This window comes from Chaetodon trifascialis, chromosome 10, assembly GCF_039877785.1.
Source record: "Chaetodon trifascialis isolate fChaTrf1 chromosome 10, fChaTrf1.hap1, whole genome shotgun sequence".
Classification (NCBI taxonomy): domain Eukaryota; kingdom Metazoa; phylum Chordata; class Actinopteri; order Chaetodontiformes; family Chaetodontidae; genus Chaetodon; species Chaetodon trifascialis.
The window spans coordinates 13840429-13858069 of NC_092065.1; the positions used below are offsets into that span (position 1 = coordinate 13840429).

Sequence of the window (17641 nt, forward strand, 5' to 3'; positions counted from 1 at the left end):
TGACACTCTTTGCCTAGTAAGTACTGTAAATGAACAGAAAAAATGAGTGAAACTGTCTCTCTGATTTTGTGGAAACACTTTCTGTGCTGATCTCCAGCATCCTAGTTATGATGTGTCTCTATATCAGCACTCTCTGACTGCACAGTGTAACTTAAAAACAAAACAAAACAAAAAATCTCCTGTTTATTGTCATTCTTTGGTGTCTCTACATTCAGGTCCACACTATTTTGTGACCCCTCACCATCCCCCATCCAGTGGCACCCCCCTGCCCCCGTTGTCCCCCCTTTAGTACTTTACATCTATAATGAGATACAAATACGCATCAGCAGGACAGTGTCTACGCCACGCGTCACTGTGTGAATATTACTCACACTTATTAGCTGGATTATGTTAATCTTTACACTCTCTGCTCACAGACAACAGACTCCCCATGATATGGGGGTGGTCATGGCAGTACGCGTGTGCTGTCGTGGGTGTTTGTGTGTGTATGTGTGTATGGCTGTATGTGTGTGTTGGAGTGATTGCCATGTTGTCAAACTGATCTACATGTGAAAGGGCGGTCTAATTACATCACTTATGCAAATGAGAAGTGCACATATGCACGCACATACATACACACCACTGATAGCTGACTGCTAAGGTCAAAAAGACAGTGAGCCATCTTCTTACTGACTAACACAGGGTGGCATCACCACCTGTCAGAGATAGACATGTCTTGACACAATACATAGAAGTCACAATGGATATTTTGATACGCTCCTTCAGATAAATTAGAATAAAGGAGAGGATGGGTCAAGCTCACAGTAGACTAAAGCACTTAGACTGTTATTGGAAAATATCCGACCGCACATCAACTGATTAGTCTTTTTTCAGACTGAAACATTGATAGTATCCCTGTTGGAATGATTGATTGAGTCTGACACATTTTAATTACACCCAAATTAAATGAATCGGCTGGCGGACTATAAAACATTGCTGTTTAATAACGAGTCCCTCCATTTGCCTTTTTTTCCCCCCTTCCTTCATCCAATCCCATTTTGGCTGCCCGCACCAAATAACCTCTCTCCATTTAATGATATGCAAATGAATTTTCATGAACCCCATGATCCCATGCGATGATTAAACTGAGATGACATTAGCTGCCATGCTGCTGCCACTGTCAGTGTTTCTGTCTGCCTCCTTTTTCTCTCCCTATCTTTACCATCTTTCTTCGTATCCACGACAACAGCCAACTGGTGATATTAAGGGGTTCATTGTCACCATTCCCTTATGAATTTGCTTTATGAGAGATGACATTCTGTGTATCCAGTGCTATTTCAAAGTTTCTTCCAGTGGTAACAGAGATGGAGCATCAGAGCGCAAAATGTTGGTTCTTGCACCACATGTGGTCGTGGTACGCAGAAGACATACACGGTACAACAACAGACAAGTATTGCAACGCCGTAACATCACGTTGATGATTTTGGTAACCTTCCACATCTCTTCATTTTCCACTTCCAGTGCTCCCCTCCCACCGTTCCGTTTCAGTCTGGATCCAGCTCCACCTCTGCTGTCGTTTATTGTACTCCATTTGCATAATGAAGCCCAGGCTTAATTAAGATCCCACTGGAGTCTGGAGCCAAGGATGAAGGAAAGAAGGACGAGGAGGAGGGGAGGGGGGGATCCAGCGTTCCTTAGCTTATCCGCACGTGTCCAAATAGGAGGCACAATTTAAGGGGGGAGAAAAGCGTTGACGAGCGATTAAATCGCTAATTATGATCGGCTGTTAGAATTAGTGTGTGGCTGTTAATTAGCTGCAGATGAGATGCCCAGACAGTTGCCCGCCCCTGACGACTGCAGCACCCTCCCTGACTGGCAATAGAGAAACACAGCTTGACACCCTGGAGATGATGCCAACACATCCCTCCCTTTGACACACACACTGCAGTCTGAGGGGATATCCCTTTAAGAGCATCCCAGGTGTGCATGTGCAGGAAGGAGGCTCTTCATCATCCTTGTCCACCCACTCCCACTGTTCTTCGTTAAGCACAAAATTTCCTGTTTTTTTTTTTCTTTTTCTGTATCCTTTCTTCATTTTGCTCATTACTCGTCTTCTCTTTCTCTCCATAACGGAATGGTACGATCCCTTGTCTTAGTTCTTTGCAGTGGGCAGCAGTTGGCACTCAGTAGAGTTGGCACTGAGTAAATGGTTTTTGTTCCATACTCCCACCACAGTTGCATTCGTGGCTCGTGGTTCCAACCTTCTGCTACTATTTTGTGTCCGCATTTACTACGCTTATGTACAGCTTCTGGTGGCGCCCACAAATGCCTCCCAGTTTGCGTCTGGCATGGTGCCATCTCTGTTTCTGGTCTCTCCCTTGAGGGGATGCCATCGCCAAAACATTTAAGGCATCCGAAATGTTCTGCTCACCGTATGGAGGTTTCTGTTTGCAAATGTGTGTGTTATGCTGGCTTGGCAGCGTGCCATCTTTCTCCGCGTGCCCTCGCCGCCCCTGAAAAGATGCCATCACAGAATCGCTGGCAACCGTTGCCTGGGCACCTTTTCTTGGCTTTGTCCAAGCAAACAAACGGTGATTAGCAGCAAATCCTCAGAGGTGAGTCTCCTTGTCTTTGAGTAAGACAGTTCTCCGCCGACCGCTTTGATCGCTTCGGTTGTGCCATGACTGCAGGCTGGCACAGTGCCCGCTGGCTGGCATGCAGCGGCTGGCATGGCGAGAGGAAAAAGTCGGAAAATGGATAGAATGCAGGATTTTCTGCCGATATTTTTCCTCGTATCATCATGGAGTGACACCTTACAGTTTCATAGTGTCATCCATTTCTCTCTTAAACATCTGTCTATGCTTCCCTTCATTAAACTACATCTGAGTCATCCTCTGTCTGCTGGCATCTTGCTCTTCCAAGCTCTGCTGTCCTCTGATATTTTCTACATCTTCCTCTTCTCTGCCCATCCTGCTGTTTGTTTCGCCCCATTGTGCCTGTGCCAAGGTGGCATCATGGTAGTAGTATGGAGGTCTGTTTCTCTTCCTCTTCCATTCTTATTCTCCTCGCCCCTTTGCCCATGCCCATGCCCGCCCCCGCTCAAGTCCTGACTGGATGGCACTGTGCCAACCTGCCACCGCCATCGCTCTCATTTGTAGCTCATCCCTCCGTTGCCCTTCCCCCTGTCTCTATATTTCCATCCCTCTCTCTTCCCCTGATTTCATTCATCCACTTTCTGAATCATTTACTCTCTCTGTGTGTATGAAATGCTGCGTTTGTGTATAAATACAACATTACTGAATTGACAGATATACAACTTCTCATTTCTTAAATGCTTGCCGCAAATTGATGTATCTGTGTTGTCATTTAGGAGACTTTTTGACACCTGAAGGAATGCTGTGACTGATTGCCCGGTAGGTAATTACCGCAGCAGTTACTTATTCCATGGAGACATGAGGAGAAAGACGAAGAGAGCCCTGAGTTTGGAGAAAGCTTGTGTTGTTTTAATTAACTTTTACCAACCCCCATCATGTGCGCTTCGTTTCACATCTCTAACAGCCTTGTACAGGTTGTGCTTGTTCAAGCACGCACTATACGGCAATACGATTGCCGCGATTATCAGTAAAATCGATTGTGCGCCATTGACTTCACCCACTTTACCAAGATGACCCTTGCTCTCCTGTTTTTCTTTTTTTTCCTCTCCCCTTTACAATCTCTCGTGTCAGACAAAAGCTGCCAGTGGTGGTGGAGGTATTAACCAAATACTCTCATTAGTACACAAAACATAATGAATATGTAAATGATGTGTGTAATTTATGCATAGGCTGAGAGACTTGTTCTCTTTTCAGTCCTCCATTGTATTCACTCTATTTATATCCCCCTTCCTTAAAACTTCACACTCTTCCACCAATTCTCCTCTTTTCTTAGACCACATCTTGTGAATCAATCCAAGGGAGACTTCTTGAGGTCTCACTATTGTCTCTTTTATTTTGCATTTTTTAGACATTTCTCCCTGCCTCCAACCGTAGTTTGTAGTTTCTAACAGTCTCTCAGAGCTCTCTCTTCTTCCCTGTTTGCTTCTTTCTGCTCACAGCCTGTCCCCTCCAAAAACAAACCCTGCAGTGACGCATTAAACCAACAGCTGAGTGTTTGAACAAGGTCTTTCTTCTAGGAATATGAATACTGAATTATCTGTTCACTAAATCGCGTCCACACTTGACTGTGTTGAATGCTGTTTTCCCTTTGTCCATCTGTGACTGTGTTGATCTCGATGTGTGGTCCAAACTGTGTGGTAAATTGAAGCGTGTCCTGATAGACGGTGAGTAGCCTTGCTCCTTTCTAGGATAAACACCTATAATACTCTGGCTCCCTTGGCAATCACCATAGCAACAAACCATGGTACCCACGTGAGTTGCATAATAAGATGTTCCCCAAGACCACGGACCATAAAACGGCGACAAACTAGATACCCGCAGCAATGAATGTGAATCAGAAATTAACCATTCAAACGTCAAACTTCACCTCTGAATCATTCCAGACCGTTCTTTTCTATTTATCAATAGGCTTACATCACACTCTCAGATGCACATGCACCTTCTCTCTGTCTCTCCAGACCTTAACAGGTGCTGATGAGCCACAGTCAATGACTGTAATGAGCTATCGATCACCGTGGGAAAACAGAGGGACAGAGAGGGGTGAGAAAGGTAGGGGGAACCAGAGGACACACACACAAACAGAAGGAGGTGGACTGCCAGAAAAAAAAAAAACTTCAGATGAACTAAATGGAGACAAGCCACCCAAGACAGAGTTTCAATACTTGCTTTAATCAAGTCCTTATCGCCTATTGTTCTGCTTAAAATAGAATTTATGGGAAAGCGCTTTCCGCCAGCTCAGCCTGAAGGGAACGGTTTCAGTTCAGAGCAGCACTCAGCTTTCAGAGCAGATCCTGGACCGGACGATAGCTCAGGATGACCATGCAGACATGCATGTCATGACCGAGTCCAGATGCCAGTGAATGGCACTGACGCAGTATCTCTATTTTCCTCTTTTTGTGCTGTGTGCATGGAGTGGAGGCAGACAGCTTTAGGGAAGGGGGAGGTGCGTTTTGTGTGTGTGTGTGTGTGTGTGTGTGTGTGTGTGTGTGTGTGTGTGTGTGTGTGTGTGTGTGTGTGTGTGTGTGTGTGTGTGTGTGTGAGTCGTGTGTTGGCTGGCGTTTCAGATAATGAAATGCAGCAGGGAACAAAGAGCTGGGGGCCCCTATTCTCTGTGCTGCAGCTTCATTTTCACTCCCGTCAGTCTATGATTCTTCCATACCCTCTTTCTTGTGTACGTGTGTGTGTGTGTGTGTTTATGTTTGTATGAGCAGTTTGTTGTGTGTACCAGTGTCCCCCTCCTCCTCCTGTTAGTATTCTGCATGGCAGATCCCCCTAATGTAATAACTGTGTCTGCATGTCTAATTTACAGCAGGAGAGAGTAAATAGCCTGTGGTTAATTACAGTACGTGTGTGTGTGTGTGTGTCTGTGTGAGTAACTACGTGTGTGTCTATGCATGTGTCTACATGCGCGTGGGTGTGTCAGAATGATTTATGAGTTGCAAATAGCTACACCAGTGGCCCGTTTCTCCTCACTTAGTTTTTAATCTGTCTTTCCATTAATTTTCCTGCAGACGTTATTATGGTTTTATAACAGTGTGCACGAGGATGCACATGTGAGTGCATGTATGTGTTAATGAGACAGAGGTGTGGACATTTTGTGAGGATCGAGGCTTTGTGGGCACCTGAGCTGCACTTTGCTTTTCCCCCTTTCTACCTGTCCATTTCCCTCACTTCCTTTCCCCTTTTCTCTTTTCCGGTGCTTCATTCACTCTCTTCATTGAGAGCCACAATGAACACAGATCTTTATTGACAGTACATGGTAGAACATGGAAACAGCAGGTCAATCCGTTTAGCCCAAGGGCCGATACACCAATTCACCAATTTGTCAGTGTTAGTTTGAGAGAGAAAAGCAGCTAATCTCTCCTCTCTGCTCTCTATTGATCACACACTTAGACTCCACTTCTCTGTCTAAACACTATTGATTCTCTCTCTCTCTCAATCTCTTTCTCTCTCTCTCCCTCTCTTTCTGTCTTGCTCTCGCCACATACCACAGCTCTCAACACACCTTCCCTTCATACACTTTATATCTCAGATAAAAGCTTGAATAATAGAGACTTTATGTCCTTGCACACTAAGACCTGAGTCACATTTTAGATGAATACTTTTTTCTGCATGAACAAAATAAAGGCTTACAACTCATTTCAGCAATACAGTATTGTGCATGGCACAAATCAACTATACAAAGCATTTCAGAGTTTCACAAGTGTCACAAATTATTGTTCCCCGCTGCGTACGTTCAAACACTTATGCATGGTGTCATTAAAAAAAGAAAAATCAATTACTTAGCAACCCCTCCACTGCGTGAATACAAATCATGATTAAAAATTCACTGCTGGGTACACTGTCTCCTGGCTTTGTTTGTCAGTCTCACATCACAGGGTGCACTTGAAAAGGGCCAAATTCCAGCCAAGATGAAGGCTATGCAAAAATTATAGAACGATTACCTTAAGGGAGATGTCCCCCCAGCATTTTTTTTACATTGAATCAAATTGAACCAAGGATCTCCACTTGATTGGATTTAGCTTGTGGGGACCCCTGCCATGAGAAATTTTAGTTGAGATGTATGATTTGGTAGAGGATACTGTTGACAGGAAGATAAAACACAGAGAGAGAGAGAGAGAGAGAGAGAGAGAGAGAGAGAGAGAGAGAGAGAGAGAGAGAGAGAGAGAGAGATGTGACAAAAACATTAATTCCTGCAGCATTTATTGATTGATCTTTCTATCCTAATGTCGAATTAATGGGATGTAAACAGGGAATCCCAACTGTTACTCACATGCTGTGAAAAAACAGCCATGCACCCATGGGTTTCTCCATCCGCCCTACATGGCTCTTATTTATGAGACTGGTACGCCCCCTACTGGTGAAATCAATCCATTACAAATCTTTAGCTTTGCAGGTTACAAAACACAAACACATGGCTTGTGTAACTGAAAAGGCAGCTGTTTGGTAATCACTACTGATGGTAGGCTCAGGACGTGAGGACGAAGTGAGGGCGACTTTGTTTTACATGCATGGATTTTAACGATATCCGAGACTTTTTACAAGTTTAACAGCATTTTATAGCTACAATTTATCGTCACCTTTAACTTGAAGATGCCTCCTTCAGCTGCGGCGGGTGCTGAAGACAGTAAAGCCTTGATGAGGAAGGTGTTACGGGAGGTACTGGTGGGTCGAGAGGATCCAGAAGGGTTTTTTGCGATGTGCGTGTCCGCTCTGGGGCACCAGGAGACCCGCTCACAGTTCCTGTCCCTCATCAAGCCCCTGTCCACGGCCAACAGCTCCCTGCACTCCATCCTCACCTCCATCTACAAAGAGTATTTCTCTAAGGTCAGTAAGGGTTAAATATGTGTACTCATAACGTTGTGGCATGTTTTAATACCTGAGTTACTAAGTGGTTCAAAGTTACAAATGTAAGAAAATACCTAGCAGGAATAAAAGGATAAGATTACATTTCAACGGTAGTAATCATCGCTAACGTTAGATTACGTTAATCAGACAAAGTAAGTGTTTAATAAAAAATAAATAAATCAGAATAAGAGGGCAATAGTGTATAACACAGGTGGTCTGTTGTGTCTTACCACTTAAGCTTCATACAAGACTGCCAGAGGCAAACATTAAACTTACCTAAACTTGTAAGTCAAGTTAGCATGGCTAACGTGTTAGCAAACAACTAACGTTAGCTAGCTATTAAAGTTTTGTTGACAAGCAGAAATAGAGTAACAAGGGCTTCCCGTTGGGTCTCCGTTAAATTTAAATGCCACTTTCATTGACATTTCAGCTCCTTCTTGCCTGCCAGCTCATGACAAGACAAATAGCTGAGTCTTGGCTGGTAGAATACGCTATCTTCACCGGTCACTTCCTCACTGTACTCAGCCCCCTGCCTTTAAGAGATGTCAGGTAAAGCTAGCTCGAGTTAGCTTCTGTGCTGTTAGCAGCTGCCCCACGGCGTAATGTTTTGTCTTTTCTGGGCCAAATATTCAGTTAAACGAGCTGAAAGTTAAGAATTTGCTGTTAGAAATACAGTTAAAATTATAACAACTAGTATTTCATGTAACAATAATGAAAATTGTTTTACCTGAGTGTCCAAAAGTTGTCAGTTGTAAATACTGACCTACGTCTGCAGGTTTATTAATGGGCAAAGGGAAAACGTGTGATGCGGGCTTTCGGGGTACTTTCGACCTTTTCCTGGATGCTGCATTATTCAGTGTTTTCTCGTTAATACAAATTATCATTCTAACATCTTAACCATATTTTGGTTTTACTAATGACTGCAAGGGCATTTAACACCTGCACACCCAGGAGTTTTCACTTATTCGGGTTTGTGAGACCTCTGCTCAGAGGTGCTTCGCTAAGAATGGCTTCCATGAATACTTAATAAAAGAAAGAAACTAAAACGCTATGTAGCTGTGTGTTAATTATTAGCACTAACCACAGTAAAGGTGTATATTGCTCTGCTCTTACATGTGCCATCAAAGCCAAAAGAGAGATGTCCATCAAACCTTGTGAAATCAGCTGTGGAGCTGTATGAAGGGAGTGTAGTGTCTTCAACATCTAAAGTGCGTTCAGAGTTTTTAATATTTGAGATCACATTTGTAATTATTTTCTCTGTGTTTGGTCATACATATGGTATCGTGCATACTTGTACCTGCAACAACTTGCAACTTGTTATGCTCGTTTAATAATATAATATTGGAGGTGAAAATTGTCATGTTTGCTATAATTACTATAAGCACTTATTTTAATAGTAATATTAATGGGTTGTCCTCATCAAATTGTAGACTGAAGATGATGAACTTGAACTTGCATTGGCCCTCTCTCTGCTGGAAATGAAAGATCGGCAGCTGTCAACCCCCAGCCAAGAGTCCCGACTTCAGCAACCTGGTGGAAACAGACCGAATCAGAGGAGCTCTGTTCACCTGGCCTCAGTATCTCAGCCTCAGGAAAGCAACTTCAGTCAGTTAGCAGATGTAGCTGACAGGAGAAAAAACATCAGCTCACCACAAGGTGGACCTTGGGTCAAGGTGAGGCCACCACAAACAACCCGAGAGACCGAGCTTCAGAAAAGCACACATGTTTACAAATATAATAAGGAGACACCGGAGACAAGTCAGACTGTGTGTGTCTCCAGACTGTCTGGCTCAATTTCCAAGCAAGACACAGTTGAAGAAGGTGACCAAGTGATGGATGAGGGAGATGTGAATCTATCAGAGAAACCAAAACGCTTGAAGAACAGGCGACAGCGGCGTAAAGGTGCCGGTCAGCACGTTGTAGGTTTGCCCCGTTCTCCATCAGCACCGCCGCCGGTACTCCTGTGGTTCAGGAGGGACTTGCGACTTTGTGACAACCCTGCTCTCATTGGCTCATTGGAGTTCGGTGCGCCTGTCATCCCTTTCTTCATCTGGAGCCCTGAGGAGGAGGAGGGACCTGGGATCACAGTGGCTATGGGAGGAGCTTGTAAGTTGATTGAAGAATCAGTCACTGTCCTTGGTAGTGGCTGCGCTAGCGATACATAAACTTTTCATACATAAAGCATATTCATTTGCAAATCTCCTGACTGTTGACTAATCACATCTTTTTTACTGTGTCGTAGGTAAATACTGGCTTCATCAAGCTTTATCTTGTTTCTGTTCATCTCTGGAGGGCATTGGCAGCCATCTTGTCTTCCTCAAGGCAAACAGAGAGGGGAATGAGGTTGGATCTTCTCTGCGTGCCCTTAAGGAGCTTGTAAAGGAGACAGGGGCAAGGACAGTCTTGGCTAATGCCCTCTATGAGCCCTGGCTGAAGGAGAGGGATGATGCTGTGGTGTCAGCCCTTCAGAAAGATGGTGTTGAATGCCGCATATTCCACTCATACTGTCTCAGAGACCCCTACTCTGTCAGCACGGAGGGTGTGGGACTTAGAGGTTTGTCACAACGAAATGGATTCGTTGTACTGAGCTTGTTTAAATATTTGTGGTTAATATCAACAGTGCTGACTGTGTTTTCTTCTCCTGGTTTAGGAATAGGTTCAGTGTCTCATTTCATGAGCTGCTGCCGACAAAACCCTGGGTCTGCGTTAGGGGCTGCCCTGGACCCTCCTGTGTCTCTGCCCACACCTGCCCACTGGCCCCAAGGTGTCTCTTTAGACATGCTAAGCCTGGCACGCATGCCCCGCAGGAAGGACGGCACAACGGTCAGTAACCACAGCAGAGCAGTCCTGTAGGGCTGAGCTCCAGCCTAATATGCAATTAAGATTCCATTAATATTTTCTTGTGTTCATTTTGGCATTCAGATTGACTGGGCAGCAAACATTCGCAAATCCTGGGATTTCAGTGAAGAAGGAGCACACGCACGGCTCGAGGCCTTTCTTCATGATGGTGAGACACCTTGCGTGCACACTGTGTTTGGAGGAATGTGAAGGAGTGAGGCATTGATCTAACAACGTTGTATGATTCTCCCATGTGTCCCAGGTGTGTATAGATATGAAAAAGAGTCAGGCAGGGCGGATGCTCCAAATACCAGCTGTCTGTCTCCATACCTTCACTTCGGTCAGCTGAGCCCACGCTGGTTATTGTGGGACGCCAAAGGGGCACGCTGTCGACCCCCAAAGTTCCAACGCAAGCTGGCGTGGAGAGATTTGGCTTACTGGCAGCTCACGTTGTTTCCTGAGCTCCCTTGGGAATCCCTCAGACCTCCATACAAGGTAGAACTTTGCTGCAGATATCTTGAAAACACTTAAATATACACTCCAAGTGTTACACTGAAGTGCCAAAGAAAGAAATATATAAAGCTGAACTGCACTCCACTTCCCTCATCTGTAATTAAAAGCCTATTTCACACCATGAAAACTATGTTTATTACAAAGTGTTATTCATTCCCTGGGATTTGCAGGCTCTGCGGTGGAGCAGTGATCTTGGCCACCTGAAGGCCTGGCAGAGAGGACGAACAGGCTACCCTCTGGTGGATGCAGCCATGCGGCAGCTGTGGCTGACAGGCTGGATGAACAACTACATGAGACACGTGGTGGCGTCTTTTCTCATAGCCTATCTCTACCTGCCCTGGCAAGAAGGCTATCGCTGGTTCCAGGTAAGACATGCATGCATATGCTGGCGCAAAATGTACTCACATAGATATCATACTGTAAACAGCAGCGCACAATATACTAAGTTCTACTTGCTGGCTGTATCCACATCTTTAGGACACTCTAGTGGATGCAGATGTTGCCATAGATGCCATGATGTGGCAGAATGGGGGCATGTCTGGTCTGGATCACTGGAACTTTGTCATGCACCCCGTCGATGCAGCAATGACCTGCGACCCCTACGGCACCTATGTGAGGAAATGGTGTCCTGAACTTGCAGATCTGCCAGATGAGCTTATTCACAAACCCTGGAAATGTCCTGCATCGATGCTTCGACGCGCTGGTGAGGAAATCATCACTCTGCTTCTTTGTATTTTTTAAAATTAGTTGTTCAGTCCAAAAAACATGCTTTTATTTTGAAACATGCTACCAACAGTGCACCGTTACACACCTTAACATGCAGAAATCTCCCTTCCTTGCTCTCCTCACTGTTCAGGTGTGGTGTTTGGCCAGACGTATCCTGAGCGAATAGTTACAGACCTGGAGGAGCGGAGGACTCATTCGCTCCAAGATGTAGCTCTGGTGCGGAAAGAGTTTGGACAGTATGTGGATGAGCGCTCAGGCTGTGACTTGATACCTCTGCCCCCACGCCTGGTCTCTGAGGCCCTGGGCTTATCACACAGGGATGGGGGTGTAGTGACAGCAGGGAAGCAGTTCCTGCTGCCTGTTATCACCCGCATGGAGTTCAAACACCAGCTAGAAGATCCAGATGCTGATGCCGCCTCAAATCCCTACAATGCTGTTCTAAAAGGATACGTGAGCCGCAAGAGGGATGAGACCATTGCCTTCCTTAATGAGAGAGACTTCACAGCCAGTGTGATGTATGAGGGAACCCAGAGGAGGGAAAGGCTAGAGAGTGATTATCGCAGAATGGAGGGACTCCCTCGGCCTCCTGCACCTCGGGGCAGGGCCAGGCGAACTCCAACAGCCAAGGACAGGTTTTCTATAGTACCCGGTGGGGCGATAAGCTCACCCAGGTGATTCAGAGATCAAGACTGAAAGTTGCAGGTTCGAGGTGACCAGACAGAAACTAATGAGTTACTTGAAAAATGCACAAGCAAAATGTTGCAGCAGAATAATCTGTAAAATGAGGCAAGCAAAGGTCAATAAGTCTCCTCTTTAAATCTACATTGGATCCAAAGATGCAGACAGTGAGGGAAATTTGGTTTTGTGTTGGGACAACTGGACAATGTTTGTAAGAGGGTTGCAAAATGCATGGAACATTTTCTACATTGACTATTGAGTGTTATCTCAGATATTGAGCAGCAATATTGTACCAGCCGACGTGACAAACATTGGTTGAAGTTAGCCAATATAATTGACTTCAGGGCAGCTTCCTTTCTTAAAGGTCCAGTCTGGAACATAAGAATTAGAGATCTCTTTCACATAAATGTACAGTCATTGTGGAGTTTTAAGTGGGGGAACAAATGGCATTCTGTTTCCCAGCAGACCATTTTCAAAATAAAGGCCAGTTTTATAGTGTTTGCCAGCTGACATAAAGCATCAGAATACTAGATAATGAATTTTTGTAGTGGGGCTTACTTTCTACATGTATTTGTATAATTGGTTCTAACCTTAGGCTGGAAATGTGTGTGTGTGTGTGTGTGTGCACACGCGCATATCAGGTTATTGACTAAAGAGTTTTCCTTTTTATGTGATGGAAATGTCTAAACAAGCAAACAGCATTTATATTATGTGTCGCTGTGACACAGTGTTCAGCAGATCACCTGTTCAGTAGCTTATATGACAAGCTGCATTATAAAACCTTGATGTATTTATGCCATAAAGCCTTAACTTTGGGAATTAAAAAATGGCAAGGAAAACACAATGTTTCAGGAAATGTTTATTTTCTAATTTACAGGTCCCATGTCCACAGTGTTACTGTCAAACATGGAGTGTAGACCAACATTATTATTAATACCATAATGACCAAAGTGCTTTTTTTAAGTCTAACAATGTCCTAGAACAGAATTCAAGGTTTGACTGAAATGCTTGAAAACTTCTAAGTCTCAGTCTCTTCTGTTTGAGGTTTTCAGGCTGCAACAACCAAACACTGGATGTTTAGTCAGTGCAGATTTACAGGTCCCCTAAAATCAGTCTTTAACAGTAGATAAAGGATTCCTAATGTTCACAGCTCTACAACACAGGCAGGTCAGCAGTCTGGAGCTCTTCAGCTCTCTGGTGGATGCTAAGCATAGCGTTGTAACTGACACAGGCACAACTTGTGGAGTTCCCTGCCAGTGGTGTTTGAAAAGGAGAGAGGGAGCATAGCACTTATAAGGAGGTGTTAGGTTAGTCCTCAATGGAGCGGATGTATCTCTCATAGGCTGCTTCGTCCATTAGAGCATCAAGCTCTGCAGGGTTGGCAATGGTCATCTTCATCAGCCAACCTATATTGAATCAGTCAAAATCCAGTTAAGCTCTGAGTCAAGGACCATGCACATAGAGTGTTTTTGCTTACTTCAGCCCATTTATGATAAGTCACATATTTTTAACATCACTTCCACCATTTGTTCCCTGTTTTCATTACAGTATTAAAATCTACTTGACTTTTAGCCTGCTGAAGTTACACATTTTTTCTCCCTTTATTGCTGTCAGAGTTGCAGCCATTTGGAGAGTAAATTGAAAAAAATCAAAATTTTGCAGAGCACTAAGATGCAATGATATTAAAATTCTGACAAAAGCAAAAAGCAGACAGTACAGTGTGATGGTTTACCATATCTGTTTGGGAGATTTAACAGATGAACAAGTGGTGCAAACGGTGCACACTTGAAAGATACAAATATGCTATAAAGGTTAATTTTCACAAATGAAACAAGAGAAGATTATTAGATGCTAATTTTAATTATACAAAACCAGCTTCACCATTAGTGGCTGGCATCTCTGTCAGGTTGCATTACTGCCATCTACTGTCCAAATAGATAAAACCAAAAACAGGACAAAAGTTTTATCAGTATTAGGGATGCACATTTTTAATTTTTTTTATGACCGTTAACCGACGCCCTTTAACGATTAATAACCGTTAACCGATAAGATTTAAATGCCCTTACATGCTGCCATTCCGTCATTCCGACATACCACCATTTAGACATATCACCATCCCGAAATACCGCTATTCCGACACACAAACGTCCCACCATTCTGACAAGGCTTTCCATGTAAGGAAAGGTTGGAATCAGAGAGTCACTGACTCGGCGCTGTTCGGTCCGAACTGCAGATTTACAATGACGGCAAATAGTTAGATTACTCATCTAAAATGTAAAAAAAAAAAAAAAAGCTACAAGATTTAGATAATTAACAGTACTGTAGGCTTCAATCGTCTCCTATTGCTTTTTAAATTATGTCGAGAGCGAGCGCGCTGGTGATTTCTTTAATTGTGTGTTCTGATTCACGCTTCTGAAATCAGATTTTTAAACAGTTCTGATGGAGCTCAATGTTTATCTGGATGATGCGGCTCCGAACCATTTTACTGTAAACCTGGGCGACCCGGGGCATGTCTGGAGATAAAAAATAATATTCAATGTAACGTGCGTTTTGTGCGTAATTGCGCACAATAAGCTGGTGCTTCGGAAGTTGCATTTGGTCCTGTTTGGCCTCCAGTGCCTTGCATGCAGGTGTGCTGTGGTTGAAGTGCCTGACAAGCCGCCCCGTTGCAACAATAACACGATGCACAAACACATTAAATCCGTCATTTACCGCCAGCTGCAGTGTATGTGCAAAACAGGGGATCGAGTCCCAGCTGACCCGTCCGGGAGAGTTGGCTGCCACGATGTTGTGTGCGTTGTTGTGGATGCATGCGGACACTTTCCCACTAAGTCCCCACGTCTCCACTGCATCAACCAGTTTAGCTGTGAGGTTCAGCTGTGTGTCTACCTGGCATGCTCTGCGTTAACAGGACGGCAGAATTAACTATCCAGTACTCATCGATATAGTGACATGTAATTGTCACGTAGCTCTCTGTTATGAGCGCGGTCCAGCAGTCCGTTGTAATAGCCACGAACTTACGAACTCGACACGCCCCCATGAGTTGATTGACTTACGTAGCTAAAAAAAAAAAAAAAAATTGACCGTTAGTATTAATCGGTTAACGTTCCTGTTATCGGTTAACGGTTGAACAGTTAACCATGTGCATCCCTAATCAGTATATATGTAATTAATTTTCAATCAACCCCATATTTAAGTTTTTGGAACAAGTCGAGGCAAAGCATGTGTCTGTGAATAAATTAGTAAGAAAAATTCAATAAGCTCTCCAGTGTACTGACTCAAACACTGCTCCGCTTTTGCAAAGACATAAACCAGTCCGAGGAAAACTGCACTAACAGTTTTTAGAACAGACTGCCGTCAATGCACAAATTGTAATAAATGACCTTAGACTCCAGTAGGTTGAGCCGGCTGTTCTTACCGCTGACAGTCTTACAACTTTGCTCCTGTGTCAGCTCTCACATTGCCCTGAAGTGGCCTCTTTCTTTTTCCAAAGCATTATTCAAATAAAAGACCAATCTACGTATACGCTACATGTACATATTGACTATGTGTGCTTACCATCTTTGTAGCAAGACTTGTTGACCAGACCAGGTTTGTCTGCCAGTAGTGTATTGACCTCTACAACTTCTCCAGTCAAAGGCGAATAGAGCTCACTGGCTGCCTTCACACTTTCCAGAGCTCCAAACTCATCTGTGAAAATGAAAAGGGAGGAACAATAGCATTCACATCAAAGATCATTTAAGAAATATGGCAACTTCACAGAGGGCACAAGTGAATATTGCTGTATTGTGTTGACTTAAATTAAGGTAGGTATTTAGTAGGATGATGGCAGCTATATATATTTGCCAAACCTCAGGTACTACAAGCTAAAGGATTTTGTCTAAATCAAAACAGCACACAAAATATATGTCTCTATCTCACTGTCACCTATAAAGTACTCAATGTGGTGATACTGACAAAATCAAACAATCAATCAGTATGTTGATCAAGCAAGTTGAGGCGCCATCCTTTACTTTGCTCACTCATCTGATGGATTCAAAAAAATGCATTACATCATTGTATTGCAGCCTTGAAGACCATGGGAAAAATAAGACTTTCATAATTAACACAATAATCCAGTGATCAAAACTATCTTATCACAAAATAGATGAACTATTAGTATCAGCAGCATCATACATGAGATCGGGGTGTTATCCCTGTCATATCAGTACTTTACAAGAGGGTACCTGAATGTAAGCCTGAGCCACACCACCCACACCACCCTGAACTTCATACCTTGCTGAGCCAGCTGTGTTCCCACCTCTGGCAGTCCACAGTAAACTACGTCTCCCAGAGCTTCCTGCAAGTGGCAAAAAGCAAGGTCAAAGGTAGCAGCAACAACATTTAGTTTAGAGCTTGTGCATGTGTGTGAGCTTGCCCATGTGATTGTGTGTGTGAGCTTGTACATGTGCATGTGTGAGCTTGCGCCTGTGGGAATACTGGCGCAACCAGGGAACTTACTTGCGCAAAGTTGCTGATACCGACAGTCCCAATCCCGTCGTCTTCTACTCGAATCCATTCGTGCTTGTCTGTAAATTTAAGTGCTGCAAGACAACACAACAGACTCAGAATCTAAAGAGCCTACGCTAGAAAGAGTATGGAGTACTTTGAGATCCCAGACCAGCAAGACGACCAGGAGAAAAGCAAACAGACACGCTACTGCTTCGTCAGGTCTCGCGCCCTTTACTCTAGCTAATGTTACCCTCTAGCTACCGTAAACGTTAGCTAACATGCTACAACAAAACACATTCACGAGGGAGTACCTGCTGTTAATCGGCTAGAAGAAGCTAGTGTTCTTCCAAAATACGGTTTAGACGCCAGCCGCAACGGGGAGAGTTGTGCCGAGCGGGTAAGTAAAGGCAAAACTGTGGAAAAGTTGGAAGACAGGGAGCGGAATAGCCCACAGGCGGCCATGTTTGTCGCTTACTGATGAGAGCATGGGTGGGATTCTTCTTCGTGGCTGTTAGAGACACCAGCAGGGCTTTACTGCCCTCCAGTGATCAAGAGAAAATTACTAACATAAGCAAAAGTACTGTGTTTGCTCCTGTCCTTTGGTGGGTCATATTTGGATTTTTTTTTTGATCAAACAGCCAGGTCTCCCTTTGATTGCTATTTTCTGAAATATCATATTAAAATCCATTGAATCAATATTTGTAACTTTCAGACATCAACCACTAAACTCTTACCAGCTCCGGATTATTAAATTTCAGGTTTGAACAAATGCTTCTTTATTTTATATTCTATTAAGATTTTTTTCCTTGTTTCAAACAGCTTGGCAGCCTGAGCTAATTTTTGAAATAGGCTACTGTGGTATTATACTTTATACACCAAAACAAAAAATTCTGTAGTTCTTTTGGCATCCCATA

General features: G+C 43.8%; 2 protein-coding genes across 2 annotated transcripts; one reads left to right on the plus strand and one right to left on the minus strand.

Moving 5' to 3' along the window:
* The first annotated feature begins 7062 nt into the window (after positions 1-7062).
* LOC139338088 (deoxyribodipyrimidine photo-lyase) lies at positions 7063-13071 on the plus strand. Its single transcript, XM_070973005.1, has 9 exons — positions 7063-7460; positions 8912-9587; positions 9724-10035; positions 10132-10304; positions 10404-10488; positions 10582-10814; positions 11003-11197; positions 11310-11535; positions 11689-13071. Exons 1-9 carry the CDS (start codon positions 7227-7229, stop codon positions 12231-12233), a joined length of 2679 nt encoding a protein of 892 aa, XP_070829106.1. The 5' UTR covers positions 7063-7226; the 3' UTR covers positions 12234-13071.
* Positions 13072-13085: 14 nt separating this feature from the next.
* On the minus strand, positions 13086-17214 carry LOC139338089 (glycine cleavage system H protein, mitochondrial-like). Its single transcript, XM_070973006.1, has 5 exons — positions 17039-17214; positions 16737-16819; positions 16512-16575; positions 15795-15926; positions 13086-13642 (listed from the first exon to the last, which is right to left on the minus strand). The coding sequence occupies exons 1-5, from the start codon at positions 17187-17189 to the stop codon at positions 13545-13547; spliced, it is 528 nt and encodes a 175-aa protein (XP_070829107.1). The 5' UTR covers positions 17190-17214; the 3' UTR covers positions 13086-13544.
* Positions 17215-17641: the final 427 nt, after the last annotated feature.

Excerpts from the sequence above, each read along its gene's own strand:
- LOC139338088 (XM_070973005.1), top strand. The coding sequence starts at position 7,227 with ATGCCTCCTTCAGCTGCGGCGGGTGCTGAAGACAGTAAAGCCTTGATG. Across the intron at positions 10,815-11,002 it reads CCCTCAGACCTCCATACAAG|GCTCTGCGGTGGAGCAGTGA; the intron begins GTAGAACTTTGC and ends TGGGATTTGCAG. Across the intron at positions 11,198-11,309 it reads AAGGCTATCGCTGGTTCCAG|GACACTCTAGTGGATGCAGA; the intron begins GTAAGACATGCA and ends CCACATCTTTAG.
- LOC139338089 (XM_070973006.1), bottom strand. The coding sequence starts at position 17,189 with ATGGCCGCCTGTGGGCTATTCCGCTCCCTGTCTTCCAACTTTTCCACA. Across the intron at positions 15,927-16,511 it reads AACACAGCTGGCTCAGCAAG|ATGAGTTTGGAGCTCTGGAA; the intron begins GTATGAAGTTCA and ends TCATTTTCACAG. Across the intron at positions 13,643-15,794 it reads CAAGTCTTGCTACAAAGATG|GTTGGCTGATGAAGATGACC; the intron begins GTAAGCACACAT and ends GATTCAATATAG.